We start from the raw sequence: 15629 nt of genomic DNA, 5'->3' as shown, positions 1-15629 counted from the left end.
ATTTGGAATATCCAGCTCTTGTGCTGCCTCACTTGCGCGGGGACAGAAGGAGCTTTGTTTTGGGTAGGTGATAATGGGGCTGTTGCGGGGGCAGGGAGAGCTCCCGTGCTGTCTTGATCTTGGGGACTAGCTGACTGGACCGAAGTTCCTGCTCTGTTAGAGGTAGAGGGCCAGTTGGCCCACAGACTAGCATGTCTTCTCTGTGGGCAGTGGACTTGAATGAGGGGCCTTGGGGAGTTTGTTGGCCTCCTGCCCACACAAGGCATGATGCCTGGGGAACTGGGGTGGGACACTCCAAAACAGGCTGAGGTTCGTCCTGCTAATTTGCAGTAGGGTCGGGGTGGGGGGGGTTCAAAAATAAAGTTACTGCCTTACTACTTCCTGGGGCTGTTAATTCTCGCCTGTCCAATTTGACATCTGCCCCTAGAAGATGCTGCTATTCTACAAAGCCTTAAAAGCGTTTGCATTCTGAGCCTGACACTTAAAAATGCACCCAAGGAAGCAGCTTGTTAGGGAGTTATGTGGAGTGGCCTCGGCGCCTGCCCAAGGAGCCTGGGCTGCATTCCTGCAGAGATTCCCACTCCCATCGGCTAGCTAGGGCTGAGGGAGAGTTTCCAGGAACTTGAGTGGGGTTGGAGCTGGGTACAGAGCCAGTCAGCCTTACTGCAAAGCTTTTTGAGCCTACACTTTCTCTATCTTCTTCTCTCATTTCTCCCCAGGCTGGGAAACAGTAAGAAACAAAGGGCACCTAACAGCATAGAGGCTGCAGCCCAGAGGTGCAGCCCAGGGAATGGTGCCCGGGCAGCTGGGAAATGGTGTCCAGGCTTGGAGGGTGGGTAACAACTGGCCCCTTAAGAGGGCTCCATCTGATATGCTATGCGTTGTGGGAGGAGTTGGGCCATTATCCTGGCCCTCTCTCCACTGTGTGAGGGAGGGGAAGAGGCTGAGAACCAGGAGAAGCAGCTGGTTGGGACCGGGAAAGGACTGGGGAGGGAAGCGGCAGACTCAGGGCCCTAGCCGTGGGTGTGGTCCAGGAAGCTTAGGATTCTGTTTGGAGAAATTCTCAGTGCCTGTGCACATACATACACACCCCTCCCTAACTGGTTGTTCCAGTTGTGTGTGTGTGTTTTGGGGGAAAAGGGTATTTGGCACATGTGGTTAATGACCAAAGGAGCTGTGGGGAGGAGTGGGGGCAGGGCCGGGTAGGGCTGGGTTCTTCCTTCAAGAGAATCAGTATGACAAGTTTGGGCTCTGATGAGCTCCTTTAAAAGAGTGCAAAGCAGAAATTCTTGGCGATGCCCTTGTCCCTTATCTCATCAGCAAAGCTGGGAAGGGTTGAGACCTCTGGATTCCCCAGCTGGGCTTGATGAGATGGGGCTGCTCAGGGCAGGCCTCTGGGGAAGAGGGCCTACCTCTTTTCTCTCTCCAAGAGCAGTGTGGGCCGCCCTCAAGGAAGCCATGTGGGCAGGAATGCAGGTGAGAGTCTTGCAGTCTGCCAGGCTTCCTGTTTCCCATCCATGCCCCTCTAGATCTTCACCGTGTTTCTCCACTCAGCTCCAGCTTCTCCAGCCTTGCTGGAGGGAGTTCCCCAGAGGGAATTCTGAGGGCTATTCCTCAGCCCTCTTCCTCTCCCAGCTCTGAGCCCTTGCTTTGGTATTAATTTGCTCTGCGCAGGTTCAGTTTAGTGGCTCTAGGACTCAGGGCCAGCTTGGTCTCCACACATCTGCACCCTCTGGGCAGCCTTCCTACCTAGAGATGACTGGGAGTATCTCTGAGACAGCTCCAGAAAGGTAGTTGGGAACAGTCTAGGAAGTAGACCGTAGCAGGTGAACTAGGGCTGTGAAGGGCCCGAGCTCAGGCTGGGAGGCAGGGCTTGGGCGGGGGCCAGCAGTCAATTCCTGGAGAAATGATCAGTGGCCTGGTTATATCAGAGAGAATGGAGAAGAAAGAGGCTGGTGTTAGGTCAGGGCGGGCAGGAGGAACAGGCATTTGACGCTTTCCTGAAATTTAGTTCCCAGAGGCAGTACTAATCTTGAGAACCTGGTGTTCCCAACTGTTTTCTCCCAGGTGGTCACTGATGTGCGTCAGGATTGTGCATCTGCTACTTCCCTGGGTCTTTGTCTCCTACATCTGTTTCTTGGAGCTTTGGATTTTGTATCAATGTTCAAAGCTCTGATTCTGGGGAAAGAAAGAAAGGAGAGAAGGAAAGAGGGAAGGAGAAGAGTGGGAGGGAAGAATGGAGGAAAAGAGAGTCTGCCTCAGGACTCATGTCATGGCACTCAGAAGCTGTTAGGAAGTTTAGAAACATCTGTCTGAAGCAGTGGTTCTTAATGGGGGGCCACTTTCATCCATCCATTCATTTGTCCATCCACCTGTCCACCCATCCACCCACCGTTCCTTCTTTTCTTCCTTCCTTCCGTCCATCATTCATCTGTCCATCTGTCTGTCCATTCATCCGTCCATCCATTTATCCCTCCATCTGCTCAGGGGACATTTGACAGTGTCTAGAGACATTTTGAGTTGTTAGAACTGAGGACATGCTACTGTCTTCTAGTGGACTGAGTCCAGGGTTGTTGCTAAACATCCTACTGATGCACAGGACAGTTCATCACAACAAGAATTATCCAGCCCAAAATGTCAATAGTTTGGAGAAACTCTGATCTAAAGGAGTTTGAGACAAGGTCATCCTCTAGGTTAGCAGATGATTATAAGGACTCTGGCTGGTTATCTGGCCCAAGGCAGTTTGGATTTGATGAGCTTGGAATAAATGTTCTTTCTGCCCCCATCTGAACAGTGATGCTCTGGTCCTGTTTCACAGGATCAGGAAGAGTGTGTCCTGGCATTCTCCAGTCCTTGATTCCCCCACCTCACCACTAATGGATATATGTTGGAGAGGGACCAAGAAGTACAGAGTCTCCTGACTCCTCCCTAAGTGCCCACAGTGGGGTAGGCTGGAGAAAACATGCAAGGGATGCCAGGTTTGATATTTGGCTTCTGGAGGCAGGGTTGCTGGGCCAGCTCTGCTTAGTCAGGGCTCTGGAATGAAGACAAGTCATTTTCACAGCATGACTGTGTTACAGGAAAACGTCTGTTCAGTTGCTGGGGACTCTGCTTGGTGTTGGGAATCACTTCAGCCAGTCCCAAATCCTTTCTTGACCCATCTTTGACTCATTCGTTACGGAAAACTATATTGCTCCCGTGGCAGTCTAATTAGCTGTGACTGAAATCTTCCCTTCACATCTCCCCCTACACCTCTGTAAAGGCGTTTCCTAAATTCATTGTGGTTTTTCATGATACAAATAAGTAGATACACAGTTTGGGGGGATCTTGACTTTGGAAATTGAGAAATTTGTAAACATATATGGATTGGTTTTTCTCCCGTGTCCTATCCTAGGAAAGCTTACACTCCTAGTGGCCTTTGTTTCTAGTTGTATAGCTCTTTCTTCTGCCTGTTCCCTCAGAAGTGGCATCTGAACTCCCCTGGGGTGTAAGGCACATCCAGACATCTGTGGGGCTCAGTGATCACCAAGCTCAGTCCTGCTGCTGAGCAGAGAGAAGCTGGCGTGAGCCCTGCTCTCACCATGTGTGCCTCCTCCAGCAAAGCCTTATGCTGGATACTGGTACCTAGGTCCCAAGTCCCAAATAAGTGGCATTGATAGGGAGGAGAGGATATGGAAGGATGAGGGAAAGGGGAGCTGAGGGCTGTATTTACTCATAGTCCCCATGGACCTTGTCACCACTGTGATTCTGCTGCAAGATTGAGCCAGGACTGACCTGGCTCATGATATTTTTGTATTTTAGAAAAGTCCAGGGCCGGCCTGGTGGCACAGCGGTTAAGTTTGCACGCTGTGCTTTGGCGGCCCAGGGTTCCCTGGTTCAGATCTTGGGTGCAGACCTACGCACTGCTTATCAAGCCATGCTGTGGCAGCGTCCCACATGTAAAGTAGAGGAAGATGGGCACAGATGTTAGTTCAAGGCTAATCTTCCTCCAAAAAAAAAAGGCCGGGTATGTGTTGGAGGGAAAGGGGCAGGAGGGTATGGTTTATGGGAAGGGGCTTCTCTTCAAGGGCAGGGAGTGTGCTTTGGACTTTCTGAGATTTTTTGGCAGTGCCAGTACTCTGCCTACTGCCAGGGACTTTAGAAGTTAGTCCTTAGAAGCAAGAACTCTCCCATACCCTGACCTCTGTGGCCCAGACTCCTTTCAAAGCTTTCACACCTCCCCTGTGTCACAGCAGGAGAGTTTATTCCAAAAGGGACTGATGATCATTCTCTTCTTGCTGAGGTCAGCAGTAGAGGAAGTAAGAGTGACGCCAGTAAGAGCGGTTCATTGAACAAGTGATTCCTGAGCGCTCACTACTGGCTCATCACTGTTCTGCTGCTGGGGTTACCTCAGTGGACCAGACAAAAGACCTGCCCTAAAGGGTTGTTGAGCAGTGTAACAAGTGAGAGGGAGGCCTGGTCAAGCCCCCTTCCCTAGAGTTCTCTAGAATTCCTCCATACCCAGCCCCCAAAAGTGGGTCCTCAGGGAGCAGTTGGTAAAGGGACAGCCATGTGACCTCTGAAAGCCTTTCCTACCTTGAACTGTATATCTCTGGGGTTTTTGCAGCAGAGGGACTGGAGCTAAGGGAGGATGCCTGGTGTTGGCTTTGTCCTCTGGCTGGGCACAGGCAGGGGTGGCTGAGCCAGTCTTGTGCAATCCCTGAATTTATAAAGCAGAAGCCAGACAAGCCTGAGCTGAACTGGGGGTGGGGGGTTCAGCTCCTGGACTCGGAGCCAGGATCTGTTTGCAGCCTCCCCACTGCAGACAGGCAGCTGCATGACTCATGCGCTGAAGGGCCAGGCAGAAGCCATTCTCTTTGGTTCACAGGAATTCTGCTTGTTTATTTGTGTGCGTGTGTGAGTGTGTGTGTTTCCTTCTTCCCTTCTTCCCTTCTCCCCCTTCTTTTAACTTTTCCTCCTCTGCAGGAGATCTGCCCAAGGAGAATCCATATGAGGATGTGGATTTAAAGAGCCGCAGAACAGGACGAAAATCCCAGCAACTGTCTGAGAACTCCTTGGACTCTTTGCACAGGATGTGGAGTCCTCAGGACAGGAAGTACAACAACCCACCCACTCAGGTAACCGCATCCTACTAAGGCTTGGGCCAGCCTCTACTCCGGCTTTTTCCCTCGCCAGTGCTTGGCACAGGAGGTGACCTCCAGAAAGGGCTCTGCATTCAGGGACTTCCACCATGTCACAATCCTTGTGGACAATTGAGACATGCTCTGGGGGGCATCCTGTCCTACCTTCTTTCTTCCTCCCCTTCTGTGGGAAACAGGAAGACACAGTCCTCGTTGGAGTCCTGATATTCTGGCAGAAATGATCTCAGAACTGGCATTTGGGGGCCAGGCGTAGGCCCAAGAACCAGATTTGGAGAGCTAGACAGGTGTCTACGAGACCTGGAGCCACTCCTGTTGGAGGGAATAAGAATGAATCTCCAAGGAATGGACTGGTAGAAGGCAGAGTGAGAAGAAAGGTGAAGAGTCAAAGGAGACCCTTAGGCTTTAGCAAATTCTGGCCTTGCCCAGGTGGACAGGAGGCAGGAGAATGGAGATGCTTTCTTGAACCTCCTCGGGCAACTCTATTTCTCTATGCAAATGGAGGGACCATGATGTTTTATAACATTGGCTAGAGAATATAAAACTTATTTCTTCTGGCTTTGGAATGATGTAGTTGTTTTTATAAAAGATTTTCCTTTCTAATGTGCTCTTCAAACAGGCTTCCATTGAATTTGTACTGCCAGACTGATTGGGTGGGAAGAAGAAACTGGGGGACAGAGAGGGAGGAGGACTTGCTGCAGAGTGATGAGTGGCAATGCCAGATCCAGACAAGGGGTGGGAGGTGCACCGAGTTTGCAGGGCGTGCTGTCTTTCTAGCAGTGAGCAGGATCCACTGAGTGTAAGGTGCCCTGTGCCGAAGGATATCAGTTTAGACGGCAGGAGGTAGAAAGCAGATCAGGGCTGGGGATGGGGCCAGCCCAGGCCCACGTGAGTGAAGGAGCCAACTGGCTATGAGGCCTGCCTTGCCAGGCTTTGGTGGTCAGAGCCTGGAGACCTTGTGTTCCCCCTGGAAGAAGTGAGCAGGGCCAGGCTGGCATGTGGATTACAGCCTCTGCTAGAAATGCCTTTTAAGACTGGATCAAGGGTTGAAGGGGGAAGACTGACTTCATAGCCAGGCTCAGTAATGAGCAAAGTCTAATTTGTCCCAAAGCTCAGGAGGAGCCCCCAGAATTCTCGCTTGGCCTTCTCTTTCCACTCTGATGAGAGCCCGGTTTTCTTAACATCTCTTTTGTCTTTTCTGGCAGAAGTAGTTAAGTTTCCTTTGTGGAAGCAAGGATCTGAGCTAGCCCTGACCTGCTGATTAGCAGCTGAGGTCTTAGAAGAGGAAACCCCAGCAGATGGAGATTCCAGGGTGGGATTCATGGGAGCCAAGGATGCCAGCCTGTGGCTTCTGTGTCCAGGTCCCAGCAAGGCATCAGTGGTGAGTCCCTCTCCCACATCCTCTCCCCCTTGCCAGCTCTCCCTGAAACCGAGCAGCCAGTCCCTGCGCAGTGGGAACTGGTCGGAAAGGAAGAGCCACCGGCTGCCACGATTACCCAAGAGGCACAGCCATGACGACATGCTGCTGCTGGCTCAGCTGAGCCTGCCGTCTTCACCCTCCAGCCTCAACGAGGACAGCCTCAGCACCACGAGTGAGCTGCTGTCCAGCCGCCGGGCCCGCCGCATTCCCAAGGTAGCCCAGACGACTGGGGCTGGGCAGGTGGGAGGTCAGGCGGGAGGCTTACTCTCCGTGCCTTCCCTAATCTGGGGCTGCTTCCTCCGTTCTCCTTGAATAGATTCTGGGTCCATGCACTGGCCTTTCTTTTTCATCTTGTTAATTCCTTCTTGTTAATAGAGATGCATTAAGTGATTAATGGTGGGCAGATGTGAAGGGAAGGACAGCCTGGCCTCTACCCCTGGGGGAGCGCTCCATGCCACTGTGTGGATGGAAACCAGTCCCTAGGAGGCTCCCCATTAGTGAGTGTGGGGTCTGCAATTTGAGGTCTCTGTGCACACATAAGTGTTTCCAGGCTTTGAAGGACCTGGGACTCAAATGTGAGTCTTCCTTCCTGTAACTCTCAGAATTGCCGAGTTTTCAGCCATGATTTGCACACATAGGCAGCCAGGCCCAAATCCCCAGCCCAAAGCAGCAGGATTTAGCCAAAAGGTATTTTTAGCCTGCAAACAATGCTTGGGTATATTGGGAATTTAGCTCCTTCCTGTCAGGGCCCCAGGTTGTGGCCCAGAGGGGAAAAGCTCCAATCCTTGTTCCTGTTATTACATCTGAGGAGCTATTTGTCTCAGTTGGTTCAGTGACTCTTGGGACCCAGGAGCTCCCATCCTGTCTAGTTTGATCACAGTTCCTTCCTCTGGGGAGCTAAGTTTAATGTCCTGGTCTTGGGGCAGGAGACCACTTAGGGGGCTAGGTAGTTGGAAAGCTACCCGACAGTCTGCACTGGGGGTCAGTGCAGCAGGGAGACCAATCTGGAGCCCAGTGCGGGGAGGGCAGAACACCTGCATCAGTCAGGGAATTACTGATCCGTCTCCTTGGAAGGAGGGGCAGCTGGTATTAGGGTTAGCTCACCCTCCCTGCTTTTCTCACCTAGCTTGTCCAAAGAATTAACTCCATCTACAATGCCAAGAGGGGAAAGAAGAGGTTAAAAAAGCTGTCTATGTCCAGCATTGAGACAGCATCACTGAGAGGTAGGCCTTGATGCCTGAGCTGGTTCAGGTATCTGGGGCCCTTGGGCATTAGGAAAGGGAAGAGACACGGATTAGCCTCAGTTGACCCTTCTGTGGGCCAATGGCAGAATCCTCCTGCCTTCTAGGAGAGTAGAGCCCTGCCAAGAAGTGGCCACCGCAGGAGGGGAGGGCCAAAGAGAGAAGAAAGCCCTGGGATGGGTTAGTTCAGGCTTTGGGCTGTGAGGCCCTGAGTAGGGAGGTGGGTGTGGGAATCTGCTTCTGGCAAAAGGAAAGGCCAGACTTACTGAGCACTGTGGTCTGTTTCCCATTTCAAATCTTGGCCTCCTGGAGGCAGGGCCTTGTGTTCTAGGCCTGTAGGCCTCTCTGCTGGCTCAGCTTCTGACTCAGGCCCTCAGCTTCCCCTAGATCAGGACTGGATGGATAGGAGTTTGTATATAGATTAGCACCCGTGGTCTGAGCTCTGAGGGACTCTGGCCCCAGGCCACTCAGTGCCTGGCCATGGGCCCATAGGAGCCCCGACTAGGTACAGATCCATCCCTCATGAGAAGAGTTGGGAGGGGGGACACAGAAAACATTTGCTGTAAGGCAGTGGCTCAGCAAGCATGTACTTCCTGCTGTTACTTTTCCAGATGAGAATAGTGAGAGCGAGAGCGACTCCGATGACAGATTCAAAGGTGAGGCGTGGCTCCCCAAGAGCATGGAACCCTTTCCAACCTCTGGCTGTAAGGAATCAGGCTTCCCTTCCTCTGCATGTAGAGTTCCAGAGTCCCAAATTGGCCTGGTTTGGAGAGGCAACAGGCAGGCAGGATACCAGGCCAACCAAGCAGGGAGCTGTAGGGCAGTCCGTTCTTCTAGTCCTGCAAGCTCAGCCTGCAAGGTTAAATTCAAATGTCTCCCTTTGCCCAAATATAAGGCTGGTAATCCTGCCCATGCTTTCCGAAGACATTGTCCATGAGAATTGCGTGCGAAATTTGTCTGGTCAATGTTGTGAGGGTCAGAGGTGGGTTCAAAAGATTACGAGTACCTCTTCTGGTTGCAAGAAATATGCCATAGTCTGAGGAAACTGGTCCTCTGGAGGCCCTGAAGCCACTCATCTCCCCATCCCTAGAGAGAGGACTGCCACCTCCTTGAAAAGGTTCTGGGACCTTCCTATTCCAGAGGCCTTGGTCAAACCTCTGAGAAACCCTGCCTAGACTTTCCTGGATGATTAAAGTATCTGAGGCTAGCTGTCTCCTTCCCTCCTCCGCTGGCCCCCCGGGCAAGTGGGCGAGTAGACTTTGGGCCTGGGGATAGGGACAAAGGGTCCAAGTCCAAGGACTCTGTTAGGGGCCCAGGGTGAAGCCTTCGTGGATGTTCATATCTTCTAGTCCTGTTGACACAGGGGCAGGGGCAGGGGTGGGCAGCTGCTAGTGATGCATGCCTGGGTTTGCCTGGCTGAGGCAGTCCTCTTGACCCCAGCTCAGCCTCCAGAGGCTCCAGGAGGCTCAGACCAGTTGCTCCCTGTGTCAGGGCAGAGTCTTTGTGTAGGCGTAGACGCCTTGATCCTGGCAATTCTCCCCAAGACCTAGCTGGGTGGGGGTGTCAGACTAGGCTCACGCACTTAGAGGTGATCCACAGAGACAGAGCCTTGAATCTGGGGTGGAGCAGGGCTAATCTGGGACCTGTGAGGGTCCAGCGTGCCTGTCTCCTGATGTGTGACCTGCCTCCAGCCCACACGCAGCGCCTAGTCCACATTCAATCAATGCTGAAGCGTGCACCCAGCTACCGGACCCTGGAACTGGAGCTGCTTGAGTGGCAGGAGCGGGAGCTTTTTGAGTACTTTGTGGTGGTGTCCCTCAAGAAGAAGCCATCCCGAAACACCTACCTCCCCGAAGTCTCCTATCAGTTTCCCAAGGTGAGGCTCTCTCTCCCCCCTCCTCCACCACCTGTCTGCTGGCCCATCTGGGGAAGAAGAGATCCTGTTCCTGCTGTAGCCACTCACCTAGCTACCACAGCCCTGAGCATGGCTCCTTATAGCCAGGAGGGAAGAGAGGGCTTCAGAGGTTGTGGGTTTGGGCCAGTGTTTATTCAGAGGATGAAGGCGAAGGGAACACCTTGCAGTGTGCTTAGAATAAAAGCCCACTTGTTTACAAGGACTACAAGGGTCCTAAGGAAGTGCCCCCAGCTACTTCTCCTACCTTATCTCTGTCTCTCTTTTTTCAACCACTTTATTGAGATATAATACACCTACTTTATAATTCACCTGTTTAAAGTGTCCAATACAATGATTTTTGGTATATGCACAGAGTTGTACAATCAATTTTAGAACATTTTCATCACCCCAAAAAGAAACGCTGTACCCGTAAGCAGTCACTCTCCATTTCCCCCACCTCTCTTATCTCTGAGCACGGCTTCCTTGGTCATCACCAGCCAGCCCGGCCTCCTTTCTCTTCCTTTAACACTCAAGCCCTTTCTCTCTGCCATTGCCTCTGCCTAGAATGTTCTTTCTCCAGGTCTTCACGTGGCTGCCAGCTCTTTCTTATTCTTCATTCTCTGCTCAAATAGTACTTCTTCTGGGAGATCTTTCCAGATACCCTAAAGTAGCCCCTCCCCCCACCCAGTTCTTTCTGTCGTGTCACCCTGTTTGTTTCTTTTGTCGCACACTCTGATTATCTCACTCTCCTGACAGATTGTGCAGGGACAGGGACCTTGTCTACTTTGTTTTCCATTGGTAGCCCCAGCACGTGGCACAGTGCCTGATGCCACATAGTAAGTGCTTGTTTGGCATATATTGAATGAATAAATGATGACTCAGCCCACACCCAGACCTCTCTGTAAGAATTGGGAGTGGGGACAGGGTTCCTGAGAAGCATGTGAGTTGGTAGGATGCCATCTAGGGCTCTCAGGGGAGGAGATGCTTATCAGCCACCCCCCCCCCCCCCCACCACTCCCAGGTTCCATGTCTTCTCTTGTCTATCTCTCTCCATACTCCTCTTCACTGCAGCTGGACCGACCCACCAAGCAGATGCGGGAGGCAGAGGAGAGGCTCAAGGCCATCCCCCAGTTTTGCTTCCCTGATGCCAAAGACTGGCTTCCAGTGTCAGAATACAGCAGGTGAGGCCCAGCCTGGCCTGGCTAGAGGGAGGAAGAGGGCATAGACTCCTTTACCCTCATAGCAGTGGGCAGCTGAATGGGGCTCACCCTAGTCCCAACCTCATCTCCTACAGCAACCTGGCCCTAAGCCCCCTCCCTGGGATGACAGTCCCTCTTCTTGGTGGCTGTTTCTTGGGTCCTCTGATACTTCCCTGATGCCAGACCTCTCCCTGTTCCAGTGAGACTTTTTCTTTCATGCTGACTGGGGAAGATGGTAGCAGACGCTTTGGCTACTGCAGGCGCTTACTGGTGAGTAGAGCCATTCAGTCCTCGGGGACTGGGCCACAGTGTTTGTATGTGTGTGTTTCCTTTTCAACTTTAGCTTGTATATTCTGCTCCCTTGTATGCTCCCTGAGGCCACCCTGACACACACACTCACACGCTCACTCCTGGGATGGCAGGACTCAAAGTGGCCCCTCTGATTGGGCCCCAGGATCTAAGATAATCTGCAGGAGAGAGAGTGCATCACCCTCTCCTGGGCTGTCGTGTTCTTTAGCTTTCCTATACTTTTTCTTTTCATTCATTTTCCTCGGGCTTCTGGGCTCTGATTAGTGATCCCTGATTGCAAGATCATATCACCCCAGCAGTGTGTGTGGTGCATTAGATTGGGTGGAGAACAACCTTTCTCACCCCTATACCTGGCCAGCCTGATGTAGGGAGGCATCCTCCTGTCCATCGTCTGGTAGGGCTGGAGGCTGGGCAGGGACAGAGCAATACCTCCTATGGGATTCTGGGAGAGAAACCTTGAACTCAGGGGAAAAGGAGGTTTTTGAAAATATAAGCCATGTTGTAGAGAGAGAAGCCCTTCCCCATCTCCCTTCCCATTTGTCGTGGGAAATAGATGGAGGTAAAGGTAAAGAGAGTCCTCTTGCACTGTTCCCTGGAGCTCCCCAGGGATGTTGTTGGCTTGGGTTGTCAACCATGTTTTGGGGTTCCCAGGACTTAGTGGGAGAAGGCCTCACTAGATGCCCTCCTAGGGGCTGATAAGGGAAATCCTAGGCAAGGGGAATGCATAGCAGGGGCTCCAAATGAAGGATTCTGGGTCATTCACTCATTCATTCATTCATTCATAAACATGTACCATACACCTGTTGAGGGTCAGGCAATGTGCTAAAGGCACGTAAAGATGAGTTAGACATGGATCTGATCCTCAAGGAACTTAGATAGTTTAGTAGAGGAGGTAGTATTTTCAAGGTAGAAGGGAAGGCAAAGGGAAGAAACTATTATTAGGACCTGTTATGTTCCAGGCTAGGTGCTTTAAGTATGTCATTTTCTTAATCCTTATAATACCCCATGAGATATGTTTATGTCAGTTCCATAGATTAAGAAACTGAGACAGCAGTGGAATGACTTGCCCAAAGTCACACAGCCAGTGAGGGACAGAGCCAGGATTGACTCCAAGTCCTTTAACACCAAGTCTGATATTCTTGGGTCTCCCCAAAGGGTAGTCTAGGGAAGAGGTATTTGGATGGAGAGTGCCCAGTGAGTGGAGCTAAGGGAATGTGGGGCAGTACAGATGCCAGGTGGGGAGCCAGGCAGAGGCCAACACGCCCCAGATTCACCTAGGCCTGCAGGGGAGAGTTTCGAAGGCTGCCTTTGCAGGAACAGAGATGGAGCAGAGCTGCTCCTTTGCAGCGGGCCTGCTGCCCCCAGGGAAGAGCATGTTTGTCCTGGCGTGCTCAGAGAGGGCCTGGGCTGGGTCCCTGCCAAGGGGGCTGGCATTAGCTCGGCATTCCTGCAGATTGGACACAATGATTCTAACCCAAATCCCACATACTTGATTTAATCACTTGGGGCTTTAGGGGAGGCGGGGGAGAGGGAAAGAGAGAGAAGTGAGTTTCAGACCTAATATGGACAAAAACAGATTCTGCCTTCTCTTTAGATCTGTGACGTGTGGCCAGCAGGTTTGGAGACTGAAATAGCCCCATCTGCATTTGCTTAGCAGCCTGCATGAGGGGCAGGCACCTGCTGCTCTGCTCCCTCCCCACTCAGCCTTGCCAGGCACTCCAGGCCTCTGCGCCAGAGGCAGCCACAGAGCCCTGCCAGCCCCTGGCTAGAGAAGTAGACTCCTGTGGACCCACCCCAGCCTGCGTTTGCAGGCTCCAGGCCTGGGGAGCTCTCAGTGTACATCTCCTCCAGCTGCCCACCTTTCAAATCTCTTTTTTTCTTTGTTCTCCTCTACTCTATAGCATACCTCTATCCTGTGTCTTTGTGTCCCTTTCCCTTCCTTCCTGGCAGAAGGCAGCATGCTTTAGAGGTAAGACTGCAAATCAGAGGCCAAAACAGACTCCTGGCTCCATGCCTTCTAGATACATGCCTTGGGCGCAGGCTTAATATTTTTGAACTCAGTTTACTCACCTATAAAATGGGGATAGTAGTGCCTATCTCAGAGGTTTTTTGTAAAGTACCAAGCTTGAGACTCAGATATGGCAAACTTTCAATAAATAGTTCGCTTTTCTTATCTATTTTCAATTTGCCTTCCTGGAATGAGGATGGATCAAGGAAGGGAGAAAAGAAGAACCAAGAAAAGGAATGTTTTGCAGAATGTACCCTGTTGGGGGCAGATTACGTGACCTACTCATAAGAATGTACACAAGTGCCTCTCTACCATTGTATCCTCTGGGTTCCCAGCCTTAGCGATGTAAATCCGTAAATTACCTTATAGCCCCTTCCAAACTGTTTTGTCCTTTGTCAGCCCCGCTCAGTGTCCTCCTGGGAAGAAAAGTGGAGGCTGTGTAGAGCTTGGCAGGACCCTGACACCTTGGGCTGGAAGGCCCAGCAGAGGCTGAGGCCTCCTCCTTTCCTTTGGGGGCCTGGTTGAGTAGAGGTTTAGAAGAGGCTTGGAGGGGCCAGCCCGGTGGTGCAGCGGTTGAGTTCACACCTTCCGCTTTGGTGGCCTGGGGTTCGCTGGTTCAGATCCCGGGTGCAGACATGGCACCGCTTGTCACGCCATGCTGTGGCAGGCATCCCACATATAAAGTGGAGGAGGATGGGCACGGTTGTTAGCTCAGGGCCAGTCTTCCTCAGCAAAAAGAGGAGGATTGGCAGCAGTTAGCTCAAGGCTAATCTTCCTCAAAAAAAAAAAAAAAAGGAGGAGGCTTGGAGTCTTCTCTCACTAGAGGAGCCATCTTTAGTCCTCACTTCCCAAGGAAAAGGAGCCAGATATAGTAATCATGCATTCTCTGTGTCTGTGTCTTTCTTCTCCTCCTCGTCCCTGCCTAGCCAAGTGGGAAAGGGCCTCGGTTGCCAGAGGTATACTGTGTCATCAGCCGCCTTGGCTGCTTCGGCTTGTTTTCCAAGGTAAGAGGGCTCTGGCTTTCTTTCCTCCCTTTTCCCCCAGCTGACGGCTCCCATGGGAGTATCTGCAGCCAGCTTAGATGAGAAAAACACCTGTGTGTGTGAGAGAGTAAGAGAGAGAGAGAGATGCAAGAACACATGCAAGCAAGCTCTGACCCCCTCCTCATTCCCAAGCCTGGCTCTCCATTTGTAGCCAGCTGGCATCTCCCCAGCTCCTGCTTCAGTGTCTGCTAATGTCACAGCACACTGTGGGCCATGGGCAGAGCCAGAGTCCTTGGGGACGGAGACCACCTTGGGGCAGCCAAGTGCTCAGGCACCTGGCTCTCAAGTGGTATTTCTTTTTCCCAGCTGCTTAGCTCTTGGGGTCTGAGGCAAGGACTAGTTAGGGAGCAGGGCAGTCACTGAGTGCCAAGAGGGGAACGGGGAGGGTAGGGTGTGAAACTCCTGGCAAGACAGTCCTCCCATCTCCCAGCTTTTGGCTCAGGTTGGTCAGGTACCAGGCTGCCCTGTTCTCTGCCCAGGAGGCAGGGAAGGGCAGTGCCCTGACACCCTTCCTCTTTGGGCTGCTGGCGGTGGGCACAGGTCCTAGATGAGGTGGAGCGCCGGCGTGGGATCTCTGCTGCATTGGTCTATCCCTTCATGAGAAGTCTAATGGAGTCGCCCTTCCCTGCCCCGGGAAAGACCATCAAGGTGAAGACGTTCCTGCCAGGTGCTGGCAATGAGGTAGGAATTTCTGCTGCCTCTTCTCTCAGACTGTGGACTGGGACTGGAGTATGACCTGCCTAGCCAAGGTTGTAGGAGTCTCTGGGAGTCGCAGAGCATGACCCCTTCCTTGCTCACCCTGTTTGTGCACCTAATCAATAGGGACTGAAAAGGTGAAGGACAGAGCTGTAACTGTGGCCCAGATCTCTGCGACTCCCAGGGACCTTCCCTCATCTCTTTGGACTAAAGTGCATCCACCTGCCCTCCTTGTATTCCTTCATCAGATCTTTACTGCATATATGCTCTCTCACAGTCAGGGATCCTGCCAGACCTTGGGGCAGAGTCATACAAGTCAAGGGCACAGCTCTGTCCTTATGGACTTCATAGCCTAGTGGGAGGGATTGATACTAAATAAATACTTTGCATATAAATAGATAATTCCTAAGTGTGTTAAGTGCCAAGTGAAAGCACAGGAGTGAGAGTGTGTAATGGAGGATCTGCTTTAGGTTAGGGGGCCTCTTCTGAGGAAGAGACATTTTATCAGGGACCTAAAGCGATAGAATCAACTAAATGAAGTGGGAAGAGGGAGTCTGAAAGGGAGGGCGTGGGTGGGAGAAGAGTATTCCGGATGGAGGGAACAGCATGTGCCAAGGCAAAGTTGGGAAAATATGTGCTTTGTCAAGCAACTGAAAAAAGGCTGAGATGGTTGAAAGAAGA

General features: G+C 51.9%; 1 protein-coding gene across 17 annotated transcripts in view; it reads left to right on the top strand.

Moving 5' to 3' along the window:
• Positions 1–15629, top strand: part of DENND2B (DENN domain containing 2B) — a 151158-nt gene that overhangs the window by 122709 nt on the left and 12820 nt on the right. For all 17 annotated transcript variants that reach the window (XM_070491032.1, XM_070491029.1, XM_070491036.1 and 14 more), the window contains 9 exons: positions 4966–5117; positions 6556–6771; positions 7685–7781; positions 8411–8455; positions 9491–9675; positions 10765–10874; positions 11093–11162; positions 14136–14213; positions 14793–14933. In XM_070491032.1, coding sequence (XP_070347133.1) covers positions 4966–5117; positions 6556–6771; positions 7685–7781; positions 8411–8455; positions 9491–9675; positions 10765–10874; positions 11093–11162; positions 14136–14213; positions 14793–14933 — 1094 coding nt within the window. The remainder of the gene's footprint in view (positions 1–4965; positions 5118–6555; positions 6772–7684; positions 7782–8410; positions 8456–9490; positions 9676–10764; positions 10875–11092; positions 11163–14135; positions 14214–14792; positions 14934–15629) is intronic.

Source organism: Equus asinus, chromosome 20 (genome assembly GCF_041296235.1).
Source record: "Equus asinus isolate D_3611 breed Donkey chromosome 20, EquAss-T2T_v2, whole genome shotgun sequence".
NCBI lineage: Eukaryota > Metazoa > Chordata > Mammalia > Perissodactyla > Equidae > Equus > Equus asinus.
The sequence above is the reverse complement of the archived record's forward strand: the minus strand, read 5'-3'. Positions and strand labels throughout refer to the sequence as shown.